The sequence below is a fragment of the Delphinapterus leucas genome, chromosome 7 (assembly GCF_059928025.1).
Source record: "Delphinapterus leucas isolate spDelLeu-1000000601 "Yukka" chromosome 7, BTC_Dleu_Yukka2, whole genome shotgun sequence".
NCBI lineage: Eukaryota > Metazoa > Chordata > Mammalia > Artiodactyla > Monodontidae > Delphinapterus > Delphinapterus leucas.
The window spans coordinates 84,997,250-85,011,193 of NC_143135.1; the positions used below are offsets into that span (position 1 = coordinate 84,997,250).

The 13,944-nt window shown below is 34.4% G+C and overlaps 1 protein-coding gene across 5 annotated transcripts in view; it reads left to right on the plus strand.

Moving 5' to 3' along the window:
• Positions 1 to 13,944, plus strand: part of CUL5 (cullin 5) — a 96,844-nt gene that overhangs the window by 39,602 nt on the left and 43,298 nt on the right. For 4 of the 5 annotated variants that reach the window (XM_089915510.1, XM_022561611.3, XM_022561613.3 and 1 more), the window contains 4 exons: positions 2,571 to 2,747; positions 4,645 to 4,786; positions 6,195 to 6,340; positions 6,423 to 6,503. In XM_089915510.1, coding sequence (XP_089771636.1) covers positions 2,571 to 2,747; positions 4,645 to 4,786; positions 6,195 to 6,340; positions 6,423 to 6,503 — 546 coding nt within the window. Of the gene's footprint in view, positions 1 to 2,570; positions 2,748 to 3,924; positions 4,525 to 4,644; positions 4,787 to 6,194; positions 6,341 to 6,422; positions 6,504 to 13,944 lie in introns of those variants that run through there. The other variant, XM_022561614.2, reaches the window with a different exon arrangement.

A 13,944-nucleotide genomic window follows, 5' to 3' on the forward strand; every position in this document is an offset into this window, starting at 1 on the left:
TGTCCAGTTTTCCTAACACCAATTATTGAAGAGACTGTTCTTTCCCCACATATATTTTGACTCCTCTGTCATAAACTAATTGACCAACTATGCGTGGGTTTATTTCTGAGCTTTCTGTTTTGTTCCGTTGATCTGTGTGGTCTGTTTTTATGCCAATACCATACTGTTTTGATTACTAGCTTTGTAATGTAATTTGAAATCAGAAAGCATGATGCCTCCAGCTTTGTTCTTATTTCTGTGAGCTTTGGCTATGTGGGGTCTTTTATGGTTCCATACAAATTTTAGGATTCTTGGCTCTATTTCTGTGAAAAATGTCATTGGAATTTTGATAGGGATTGCACTGAATCTGTACTACTTTGAGTAGTGTGGACATTTTATTTATTTATTTATTTATATTTATTTTGGCTGCCCTGCATCTTAGTTTTGGCATGCGGGATCTTCATTGTGACGTGTGGACTTCTTAGTTGCGGCATGCAAACTCTTAGTTGTGGCATGCAAACTCTTAGTTGTGGCATACATGTGGGATCTAGTTCCCCGACCAGGGATCGAACCTGGGCCCCCTGCATTGGGAGTGTGGAGTCTTACCCACTGGACCACCAGGGACGTCTCAGTGTGGACATTTTAACAATAGCATTGTAACAGTCTGTGAGCGCAGAATATCTTTTCATTTATTTGTGTCTTATTCAGTTTCTTTCATCAGTGTTTCAGTGTAGGTCTTTCACCTCTATAGTTAAATTTATTCTTAGGTATTTTATTCTTTTTGATGTGATTTTAAACAGGATTCTTTCCCCCTAATTTCTCTTTTTGGTAGTTTGTTATTAGTGTATAGAAACTCAACAGATTTTTGTATGTTGATTTTTCTATCCTGCAACTTCACTTAATTCATTTGTTATTTTTTGGTGGAGTCTTTAGTGTTTTTCTGTATATAATATCATGTCATCTGCAAATAGTGACAGTTTTATTCCTTTCTTTCCAATTTGGGTGCATTTTATTTCTTTTTCTTGCCTAATTGCTCTGGACAAGATTTCAAGTACTGCTTTGAAAAGGAGTGGTGAGAGTAGGCATCCTTGTCTTATTCCAGATCTTAGAAGAAAAGATTTCAGCTTTTCACCATTGAATATCATGTTAGCTGTGAGCTTGTCATATATGGCCATTATTACATTGGGGTGCATTCCCTTTATACCTACGTTTTTGAGAGTTCTTAATCATAAATAGATATTGCATTTTGTCAAATCCTTTTTCTGCATCTATTGAGATGATCGTATGAGTTTTAGTCATTCTGTTAATGTGGTGTATCACACTGATTAATTAGTGAATGTTGACCCATCCTTGCATCCCTGGAGTAAATCCCACTTGATCGTGGTGTATGATCCTTTTAATGTGCTGTAGAATTTGGCTTGCTAGTATTTTTTTTCAGAATTTTTGCATCTGCATTCATTAGGGATTCTGGCTTGTAATTTTCTTTTTTTGTGGCATCTTTGTCTGATTTTGGTATCAGGGTAATACTAACCTTATAAAATGAGTTTGGAAGTGTTCCCTGTGTTTTGGAAGAGTTTAAGAAGGATTGGTATTAGTTCTGGTTTAAATGTTTGGTAAGATTCACCAGTGAAGCCATCTGATCCTGGACTTCCATTTGTTGGGAATTTTTTGATTATGAATTCAGTCTTGATAACTTACCAGTAATCTATCAGATTTTTTTTTCCTCACCATTGAGTTTTTTTGATTATATGTTTCCAGGAATTTATCCATTTCTTATAGGTTGTCAGATTTGTTGGTGTTTAATTGTTTGTAGTAGTCTCTCATGATCCTTTGTATATCTGTGGTATCAGTTGTAACGTCTCCTCTTTCATCTTTGATTTTAGTTATTTGTGTCCCCTTCTTGGTGAGTGTGCACAAGTTTTTTGTGGTTTTTTTTTTTTGTTTGTTTTGTTTTTGTACACAGATGTTTATAGCAGCATTATTCATTATAGCCAAAGGTGGAAATGACCCAAATGTTCATCAGTGGACAAACAGATAAAAAAAGTGTGGTATGTCCATAAAATGGAATAGTATTTAGCAGTAAAACAGAATAAAGTACTGACATATACTACAACTTGGACAAGCCCTGAAAAACTATGCCATATAAAAGGAGTCAGTCATAAAAGTCTACATATTATATAATCTCATTCATATGAAAGTCCAGAATAGGCAAATACATAGACACAGAAAACAGATTAGTGGTTGCTTAGGGCTGGGCGGGGAGGGGGGGAACTAGGAAGGGAGGAAGGTAGGAAGGTAATAGCTAAAGGATATAGGGGGTTTTTTAATTGAAGTATAATCGACATATAACATTTTATTGGTTTCAGGTGTACAACATGATTCAATATATGTATATATTGTGAAATGTTCATTACAGTAAGGCTATGTGAACAAGTTTTAATTTCTCTTTGATATATATATATATGTTTTCTTTTGGGTATAATATAGGTTATACAGTAAATAAAATATTTTAAATTTATGGCATGAATATGTTCCATTATTCTTTAAAGCACCTGTATTTATTTAAAATTGGTATGATTCTTTGTTTTCAGCGAGTACTGAGCCATCAAGATGATACAGCTTTGCTAAAAGCTTATATTGTTGAATGGCGAAAATTCTTCACACAGTGTGATATTTTACCGAAGCCTTTCTGTCAACTAGAGATTACTTTAATGGGTAAACAGGGCAGCAATAAAAAATCAAATGTAGAAGACAGTATTGTTCGAAAGGTAAGTTAGTTTTCCCATTTTTCCCTAATGTTCTTCAGAAATAGGGTGAGTTGAAGACTTTTGAAAGAAATTTACGCTGAAATGAGTTTTTCTACTTCACATATGAATTCCTTTTCAGCTTTTGCCAGGTTTTATTGAATAATATTAGTTTTCTTTCGTCTTTTTTTAGCTTCATTTCTCTTTCATCTTTTATGTGGTCTTAAGCTGTAAATCTGTGTCTTCAAACATTACCTCATTTGCTTTTCCTTTTCACGTTCTCCTTTTCCTAGTTTTATCTTCATAATTTTATTTCATTATTCTTTCTCTGTACTTTTACCTTTCTATAAATTCAATTACTTTTTTTCTGTTCAAAAAGTCTTTCCTTATTAGGTTACCTTCTGGTATCTTTGTGTTTAATTGTGGCTAAACTGCTGTCATCTTTATCATTTTTTTACTTAATTCTAGTTATTATAAACTCAGAATGTACCATGTTTATTTTCATATTTTGCCTAGTTTCTAGTTAAAAGCTCTGTGCCCAGTAACAACTCATGAATTAATGGAAAGAACTCAGCTCTGAAATTGAAGAGTCCCAGGTTTCCCTTTCAATTCTTCAGTCAATAATGTCCTAAGCTTGCTGTCCTCATTTTTCATATTCATAAATACACACACACACACACACACACACACACATATACACATACACACACATATATTTCTACTTGTGAGAATCAAATGGAACCACAGATTTGAAAAGTAAAAAATGCCATTTGAACTTTGAACAACTCACTGCTTGCTGTGATGGTTCTAGCAATCAGCTCAGGCATTTCAATAGTGTCTTGGACCTTGTTGCCCCTTCCCAGCCTTAAAATTTGTACTAATGCTGACAGCATACTCATGAATACGTATATGCCATTTTCATCATTTAAACAGAACATCCATAGTGTGGATTTGTATATTCTTTTCTTTTTGAGATTCATTATCAAACATATTTTCATTTGGTCCTTTTCACATTTATCATATATTTGTACAAACATTCATATGACCATCCCAAACACATATCAGTATCTCTGAAATACAGCCTTGGAACTGTAGGGAAAGTGACATTTTCCATGTATTACCATATTAAGTTTTACAACAACCACTTGAAATTTGTACTGTTATTTTCACTATTTTACAGAAGAGAAAGCAGGCAAATAAGTAACAGCTGGAATTCAAATCCAGTTGTGTTTGATTCTGAAACACTTGTTCTTTTGTCAGTATTTACCACGTGATAGTTACCAAATTTAAATATACTGCTTTCCTGGGACTTCATTGGTGGCGCGGTGCTTACAGATCCACCTGCCAGTGCAGGGGACGTTGGTTGATCCCTGGTCCGGGAAAATCCCACCTGCCGCAGAGCAGCTAAGCCCTTGCACCACGACTACTGAGACTGCACTCTAGAGCCCACAAGCCATAACTACTGAGTCTGTGTCCCACAACTACTGAAGCCCGCACACCCTAGAACTCACGTGCTGCAACTGCTGAGCCCATGCACCGCAACTACTGAAGCCCTTGTGCTCTAGGGCCTGAGTGCCGCAACTACTGAGCCCACATGCTGCAACTACTGAAGCCCAGTGCGCCCAGCCTGTGCTCCGCAACAAGAGAAGCCACCGCAATGAGAAGCCCACACACCACAATGAAGAGTAACACCCGCTCACCACAACTAGAGAAAGCCTGCGCGTGGCAACGAAGACCCAAAGCAGCCAAAAATAAAAATAAATAAATAAATATGTTGCTTTCCTGTAGTATTCAAGTGAATGTAGGTCTAAGAATTTTATTTCCTTTTTTAGCATTTGTACTTAAAATTTTTTGTGTGTATTTATGGTACTTGGTATATTAATAATTGAAATGATGGCATATTTTCTTCTTTTTTTCCTAGCTCATGCTTGATACATGGAATGAGTCAATCTTTTCAAATATAAAAAACAGACTTCAAGATAGTGCAATGAAGCTGGTACATGCTGAAAGATTAGGAGAAGCTTTTGATTCTCAGCTTGTCATTGGAGTAAGAGAATCCTATGGTATGTTCTGAACCTTTATGATCAAATTTCCTTTTCATGGAAATTAAGACAATTATAGAATAGTAGTCTCAAAGTTATGTTTATTAGAATATAGTCGCATCTACTTTTAGTGCCACATGAAATTAAGAGTACATAAAAGATATTCTGTTTTAATGAAAGCTATAAAAGTTTATATTCGTGTGGTTAATATTTATTTTCTCCATTTCACTCATTTCTTGGCTAGTGAATCTTTAGCAACCTATATTAGAGAAATGTAGATTCGAGTCTCTAGCTTATGAAAGGTAACTGGTTTTGCACTTATATTTTTAGGACATCAGTTTATTCCATGTGTATATTCTGGAATTTCTAAACTTTTCAGTGTCTGATAGTGATACTCTCATTTTTCGTTCAATCAAATGTGCTGTTTCCTCTGACCAGAATACTTTTCTTCCTCTTTTATTTGCTAACTCATCCTCATTCTCTGTTTCCTCGTGGAGGCCTTTCCTAATTCCCAGAGTAGGTTAGGTGCTTCATAGTACCTGTGCTTCTCTGTCGTAATACTTCAGTGTATTTAACTGTGTTCTTGACACTATATCTTTACTGAACATAGAACGCCTGATGCAAAATAGTTGCCGATAAGAAAGTTTTATATAAATGAACCTTTATTTATCTTTGACTTGCTTTCTCCATTGCCATTGTGTTTCTTTAGGTATCAAGTCTAGATTTTCATTAGCCATGTCCCTGAAATTTATTTCTTTTTATTTCAACTGCCACCAGTTAAGACTTCTTTGAATTCTACTTCTAGACTTTTCAAACAGTCTTCTTATAGTGATGTTATTGCTATCATTTAGCCCTTATACTTTCACAAGATTAATTTTTAAATATAATTTTATTGGTGTTTTTCTTACCCATTTAGTGGTAGGCCATGCTAAATTCAGGTTACTTAGCCAGAGATTTGAGGTTCTCCATAACCATTCCTAACTTACTATTCTACCTTACCTTCTATTAACCTTACAATCCACGCAGACAACCTCGTTGTTATACCTCAGTTTGATCTTGTGTTGTTCTACTTCTGAATATTTACTTCCTTTACTAATCAGTGTAAATCCTACTTTGTTCCTAAAGACTCAATTCAAATCCCGTCTTTTCTGTGAATGGTTTCTTGATCATCCAGTTTGAAGTCAGTCTCTTTCCTATTCAAAAATAAAATAGTTTATGTTATCTATACTATTTGTCACTTTACTACTCTGTACTATTATCTTTTTAAGTTTCTTATAAAGAAGGATTTTGTCTTTCATGGCTTTATGTTCTCTTGAGCATTGTCACAGTTCCTTGAACATGACTCCTCAATATTTGTTATTTCATTTATTGTACTCAAAATACTGATTTGAATCATAATTAGAATAAAATTTTATTTTCTGTTTTTCAGTTAACCTTTGTTCTAATCCAGAGGATAAGCTTCAAATTTATAGGGACAATTTTGAGAAGGCATACTTGGATTCAACAGAGAGATTTTATAGAACACAGGCACCTTCGTATTTACAACAAAATGGTGTACAGAATTATATGAAATATGTAAGTGAGAACTTAGTATATGTGGTAATTTGAGCTGTTTTCTTGATTTTCTTAAAATGATTGCTATTTTGCTTCTGGACAGGCAGATGCTAAATTAAAAGAAGAAGAAAAACGAGCCCTACGTTATTTAGAAACAAGGCGAGAATGTAACTCTGTTGAAGCAGTAAGTAATTTTGTAATTGTTTATTCTTTGAGATTATTTGAAGTACAGTAGCCGGGGTGGTATATACATGAAGCAAGTAACATTATTTATCCTTTCTCACTTCTGTGACCAATATTACTAATTGATTTTAGTACTCGTTCCTAGTGAACCAAAGTACAACTTCAGGAGGCACGTTACTCAGAACTCATTGTTCTTCAGAGCTAATGTGCAAGATAAAATCTGTTTGCCATCCCTGCTCTAGACTTTTCTAAATTTAATGTACTTAATTTTTAATCAATCTCCTTCTATTATGTTTTGTGCCTACCTAAAGTTAACCATATTAGGGATTTTCAGGTATCAAGTAAAGTATGCTCCTGAGAGATACAGTTGATTCTCAGTATTGATGGTAATTACATTCTGTAAAATAGTGGCTGCGAATACTGAATGAATGAGCACCAAACCGTTACTACTAGGGGATATTTCTTCTTTTTATGTGAGGGTGTTTTCAAACTTTTCTTGTCATGAGATAAAATATTAATTACTTGATAAGAGAACATCAATCTTTTAAATAGTTTTTAATTATTTTATGTTGTAAGTTCCTCATTAAAAGAAAGAAATGATCAGAGGTAGTAGCCATGCTACAGTGTCTATTCTGGTGTTTTCTTTTACATGGATGATGACCTTAGTGTGCTTTGTTAAGGAATTTAAGAATCAAGTTTGGATAGTCTTAGAAATTGCTCAAATATAGCAATAATATTTCTTCCAGTTCCTTTCAGTCTTTGGAGCCTACAAACTAGATTTAGATTCACATTCAAAGAAGTAACATTCCAGTTTGCTTACAACCAGACATTTTTCAACTATGGATGGGATTTCTTTTTTTCTTACTTCTGATTTTTCTTTGGCTTCTTCCATCTTGAGTGATAGTCATGTTTATTTGTTCAGAAATTGGACTGAGTTGGATTGTTTTTCCCTTTTTTGTTTGTTTTGCTTTTTATTGTGTACAGTATGTATCCTCTTTCATATAACTCTGATATTGGCCAGAGAAGGGGGCAGATTTAGTGGTTGCTTATCGAAGCTCTCTATAGAGATTTAAAGCCAGGCTTGAACTTCATTCAGAAGGTAGGGGGGCCATTGAATATTTTTTAAACAAATAATGCTATGCTCAAACTTAATCCGTCAGAAAAATTAATCTAGTGTCAGTATGACAGATTAATTGGAGTGGGGGGGACTTCCCTGGTGGTCCAGTGGCTAAGACTCTGTGCTCGCAGTGCATGGGGCCTGGGTTCGATCCCTGGTCAGGGAACTAGGTCACGCATGCCACAACTGAAGATCCTGTGTGCTGCAACTAAGACCAGCACAGCCAAAAAAATAAATTTTTAAAAATTGGAGTGGAGAATAGCTTGGAATAGGAAGTGGGAGGCTTTTGCAATAATTCAAGCAAGGTATTAGGAGTGCCAGGTAGGGTTATAGCAATGGGAATGGAAAGAAAGAGGGTAGAGACAGACTTCCCAGAGGTGGAACATTGTAATATGAATGGGGCTGATGTTGGAGAGAACTGAGTTAACAGTGTTTCTAAGGTTTTGGCTTGGGAGAATTGTGCTGCTGCGGGAAGATCAGGTATAAGAATAAATCTTCGTTGTGAGGGAAAAAAGATGAGGTTAGTTAGAGGGATTTGAATATTTTGAATTGATTGGTGGGCCTATACCTCCTGGATGGGGATGTTGTAAGTTTGTAAGATAGAGTTGTTCTTCTATTCTTATACTCTATTTTATACATCTTAGTTGTATCATATTTATAGTAAACTTAAATAAGTTCAACTATAGAGGTCCAACTAATACAGTGAACAAGAGAGAGCAAGAAAAAGAGAATGAGAAAGGTAGAGATAAACAAATACACATGAAAACTTGTATAGAACAGTTAAGTCTCCCTTTCTACTTTAAAATACACACACACATTTTGGGAAAATTTGAAATAGAAGATGTGAATTTGCGCTTCCATGGATACCGAGTGTGAACATCTTACCAAGCTGAATGATTCTAGAGTTTAAAGATAAGTTTTTGTTTTGTTTCAACAAAGACCCTAAGTGCAATATAATGTGCTTGCAAAGAAATTGTGCCTTATTGGGGAAGTAAGAGGTCTGTTTGTATGGTTTGTTTTGATTTTCTGCTTATTTTTCTTAAATCAACTATTTTGATTGAAGTATAACATATATACAGAAAAGTTACAAAAATCTCAAGTGTGCGTTATCACAAAGTGAACATACCTGTGAAATTACCAGAAAAAGAATTATCAGCAAGTAAGAAACATTCCATCATGCTCCCTCCACAGTATTATTACCATCTTTTTTTTCCAAAGGTTATCACTTTCCTATCTCTTAAGAACATAGATTAATATTAATCAGTGACCACTATATAGTCTGTACAGGAAAATTTGGTGCAGAGAAGACATTAAGCATGAAAACTATAGAATTAATTGTAACATTGGGAATTTAAGGCTTAATGCAGATACACTACTGTATTATATACCTTACTGAGCTAAGGCCATTATACTATATACATAATATTTGTTATATATTTGTTAATTTACAGTTTCTGTTTCCAGAGAGAAATGGTGTGTTAAAGTGAAGTATGTTGTAATGGAAGGAACAGTAAACCAAAAAATCACCAAGTCCGGGGTTCTAATTTAATATGCATAAAGTATGAACAGTATTATTTGAATAGTTACTAAGAAAAGTCACTTCCATAATTGAAAATTATTCGGAGCAGACTTACTGCCCTAAATTCTGTCTTACAGGAATTATCAGCCATTAGAACATGCTATGCTATATCTTAATGCTTTATTGATAATAGTTTTCATCTCTCCTTACCTATTAAGCTATTACTAGTGGAAGACAATTACCTATCAGCTCATATGGGGCTACACAATGTTGCACACCAGAATTTAATATTAAAGTATGTACATTTTCGACATTTGTGTTTTCTCTGAAAATTAGGAAATTATTATGATTTATCACTTACCTTTTTTGAATGTTGTAAGTCTTGATCTTAATCTTCTAAACCTGATTACTTTTCAATATCCTAGGAAAACAAATTCCTGGACCAGTGTTCTGTATAATAGAGCAAGTCTCACCTAAGTAGTACCCAGTTGTGAGGCCAGGCCTAATAAAGGCCAAATATACATTTCAAGTAATGTTCATATAGTGCTTAGCAGCTTACTGAATTCCTTCCTTGTTTATAAGAGTTTTATTTTGTTCTTTTGGGTATTCTAAACATCTGATTATATCTCTGTAACATTAATATCTCTTATTTCCTTCAGTTGATTAAATCTGTTAATGGTTTATTTTAGGAAAATGTTAATAATATTGGGGATCCTTGTCTTCTTTCAATGTTTGATAGGAGTGCTTCTAAATGGTGCTTCTAAAGCACCATTAAGCATGATGCTTTTTTCTGGCATGATGTATGCATTTTATGATGCTAAGAAAGTACTTATTTTTTTTTTATTAAGAATATTATCAGGAATTATCTACCTTAGCCCTAAAGCCATCTTATTTTATGGAGAATCATTAGAGGCATTTCCATGAAGATCATAAACAAGGCAAGGACACCCACTATTTCTACTTCTATTGAACAGCGCATTAGAAGTATTAGCCCATGTAGTTAAACTACAGAAATCAATTAGAGGCATAGAATGGGTAAGCCAAAAGGAAAACTGTCTCATTTTAGAGATGATATGATAGTACTTTGTCTGGAAAACTCCACAGTTGATGATAAAACTCAAACAGTAAAGTAATTCAGGAAAGTGGCAGGATATAAAATTAACATACAAATATCAGTCTTCATATACACAAATAATAAACAGAAGATATAAGGTTAGGGCAAACCTTACTTATAGTAGCAACAAAGAAAATTAAATACTTGGGAAAAATCTAGTAAGAAATGTGTGAAACCTGTAAGAGGAAAAGTTTTAGACACTCCAAAGAGACAGATGTAGACTTGAAAAAATGGAGAGATATCTCTTATTCTTAAATTCTATGACTTTAAATGGTACAGATATCAGTTCTTCTCTAAATTAATTTATATATTTCCTGTAATTCCAATAAAAATACCAAAACTATTTATTGAAATTAGACAAGTTGAAAAAAAGTTCATGTGGAAAAATAAACATGTAAGAATGGCCAGGAAAACACTGGAAAATAAAAACTTTGAAGAGAACTAGCCCTACCAGACATAAAACATACTATATAAATTCTCTGTAATTAAGTGGTGTGGTATAACAATAGAAGAAACAAAAAGAAGATGAAATGAACAGAGAAGAACTACAAAAACAACTGGAAAACAGGTAATAAAAGGGCCTAAGTAAACACATACCAATAATTACTTTATATGTCAGTGGACTAAATGCACTGATCAAAAGACATAGGGAGGGATGGGATTTCCCTGGTGGCGTAGTGGTTAATAATCAGCCTGCTGGTGCAGGGGACAAGGGTTTGAGCTCTGGTCCAGTAGGATCCCACATGCTATGGAGCAACTAAGCCCATGTGCCACAACTACTGAGCCTGTGAGCCACAACAATTGAGCCCACCTGCCACAACTACTGAAACCTGTATGCCTAGAGCCCATGCTCTGCAACAAGAGAAGCCACTGCAATGAGAAGCCTGCACACTGCAACGAAGAGTAGCCCCTGCTCACTGCAACTAGAGAAAGCCTGTGTGCAGCAACTAAGACCCAACGCAGCCATAAATAAATTTAAAAAAAAAAAAAAACATAGGCTAATTGGATTACAAAACAAGACCCTTCAGTATGCTGGCTATAAGAGACTCCCTTTAGGATGAAGGGCACACACACTGAAAGTAGGTATGGGATAAGTTATTTCATGCAAACAGAAACGATAAGAAAGCAGGGGTAGCAATACTCATTTCAGAAAAAATTAAAACAAAGGTCGTGATGAATCACAAAGAAGGGCAGTATATAATGACAAAGGAATTGATACAAGAAGAGGATATTATACTTGTTAACATATGTGCACCCAATCCAGGAACACCTAAGTATAAAGTAAATACTAACAGATATAAAGGGAGAAATTGACAGTTAATACAGTAATAGTAAGACCCCACTGACATCAGTGGACATGTCATCCAAACAATAAGGCAGCAAAGATCCTGAATGACAGAATAGATGAGTTGGATTTAATTGTTGTCAACAGGACATTCCATCAAAAAAAAAAGGGCAGAATAAACATTCTTTTCAAGTGCACATGGAACACTTTCCAGGATAGGTCACATACTAGGTCACAAAACAAGACTTAACAAATTTAAGAGGATAGAAATTATATCAAGAGTTTTTTCTAATCACAACAGTGTGAAACTAGAAATCAACCATAGAAAGAAAAGTGGGAAAATAACAAACATGTGGAGACTAAACAACATGCTGCTAAAAATCCAGTGAGTCAATGATGAAACTCAAAGAGGAAATCAGAAAATACATCTGGACAAATGAAAATGGAAACACTGCTTTCCAAAATCTATCTGATGCAGCAAAGCAGTTCTAAGAGGGACATTCATAGCAACTTCAGGCCTTTCTCAAGAAACAAGAAAAATCTCAAAGAACGTAACCTAACACCTAAAAGAAATAGAAAAAGAAGAGCAAACAAAGCCTAACGTCAAGAGAAGGAAAGAAATAGTAAAGATCATAGAGAAAAAAAATAAAGATTAAAAAAACCAAAAGAAAAGATTATTAAAACAAAGAGCTGTTTTTTTGAAAAGATAAACAAAATTGATAAATCTTCATCCAGGCTCACAAAGAAGAAACCGATAGGATCCGAATAAACAAAATAAGAAGTGAAAGAGGAGAAAGAACAACTGATACCACAGAGATAAAAAAATAAATCAATTGAAGAGGAGGGAACACTCTCAGATTGATTCTATGAGGCCTAATACCAATAGCAAACAAAGACACTACAAGAATAGAAAATTAGAGGCCAATATCTTTCATGAATACAAATGCAGAAATCCTCAACAAAATATTAGCAAATCGAATACAACGATATGTAAAAAGGATCATACACCATGATCAAATTGGATTCATTTCCGTGTCACAAGGATGGTTCGGCATATGCAAATCAGTGTGATACACCACATTAAAGAAAGGAAAGATAAAAATCACAGTATCATCTCAGTAGATGCAGAAAAAACATTTGAAAAAATTCAACATCTGTTCATAGTAAAAACTCTTATCAAAGTGGGTATAGAGGGAACATAACAAAGGCCATTTACAGCAAACCCTCAGCATAGTACTCCATGGTGAAAAGCTGCAAGGTTACCCACTAAATTCAGGAACAACATAAGGATGCCCATTCTAACTGCTTCTATTTAACCTAGTTGGAAGTCCTAGCCACAGCAGTAAGACAAGAAAAAGAAAAAGTATCCAAATTTAAAGGGAAGAGGTAAAGTTGTCCCTGTTTGCAGATGACATGATACTCTGTATAGAGAACCATAATGTCTCCGCCCCAGAACTGTTAGAACTAAGAAATGAATTCAGCAAGGTTGCAGAATACAAGATTAATGTATTTCTATTTCTGTTGAATTTCTATACACTAATAATGAAATATCAGAGAATTTAAAAACCAATCTCATTTAAAATTACATCAAAAAATGTAAATACCTAGGAATAAACTTAACCAAGGAGATTAAAGGCATATACTCTGAGAACTATAAACCATTGATGAAGGAAATTGAAGATGATTCGAAGAAGTGGAATGATATCCCATGCTTGCTTGGATTGGAAGAATTAATATTTTGAAAATGGCCATACTACCCAAAGCAATCTACAGATTTACTGCAATCCCTATTCAAAATACCCGTGACATTTTTCACAGAACTAGTACAAATAATCCTAAAATTTACATGGAACCACAAAAGACCCCGAATTGCCAAAGCAATCCGACACTGTCTTCAACAAGTGGTGTCTGGGGAAACTATATAGCTATGTGTAAAACAATGAGATTAGAACATTCCCTCACACGTATACAAAAATAAGTTCAAAGTAATTTAAAAACATAAATGTAAGACCTGAAACCATAAAACTCCTAGAAGAGAATATATTCAGGACACTTTGTCATAAATCGTAACAGTATTTTCTTGGATGAGTCTCCCAAGGCAGAAGAAATGGAAGCAAAAATAAACAAATGGGGCCTAATTAAACTTAAAAGCTTTTGCACAGCAAAGGAAACTATCAAGAAAATGAAAACAATCTGGGAGAAAATATTTACAAATGATGCAGCCGACAGGGATTAACAAGGATTTGTTAATATCCAAAATGTAGGAACAGTTCATAAAACTCAATATCAGAAAAAGAAACAACCCAATCAAAAATGGGCAGAAGACCTGAATAGATATTTCTCCAAAGAAGGCATAGAGATGGCTAAAAGGCATATGAAAAGGTGTTCAACATTGCTAATTATTAGA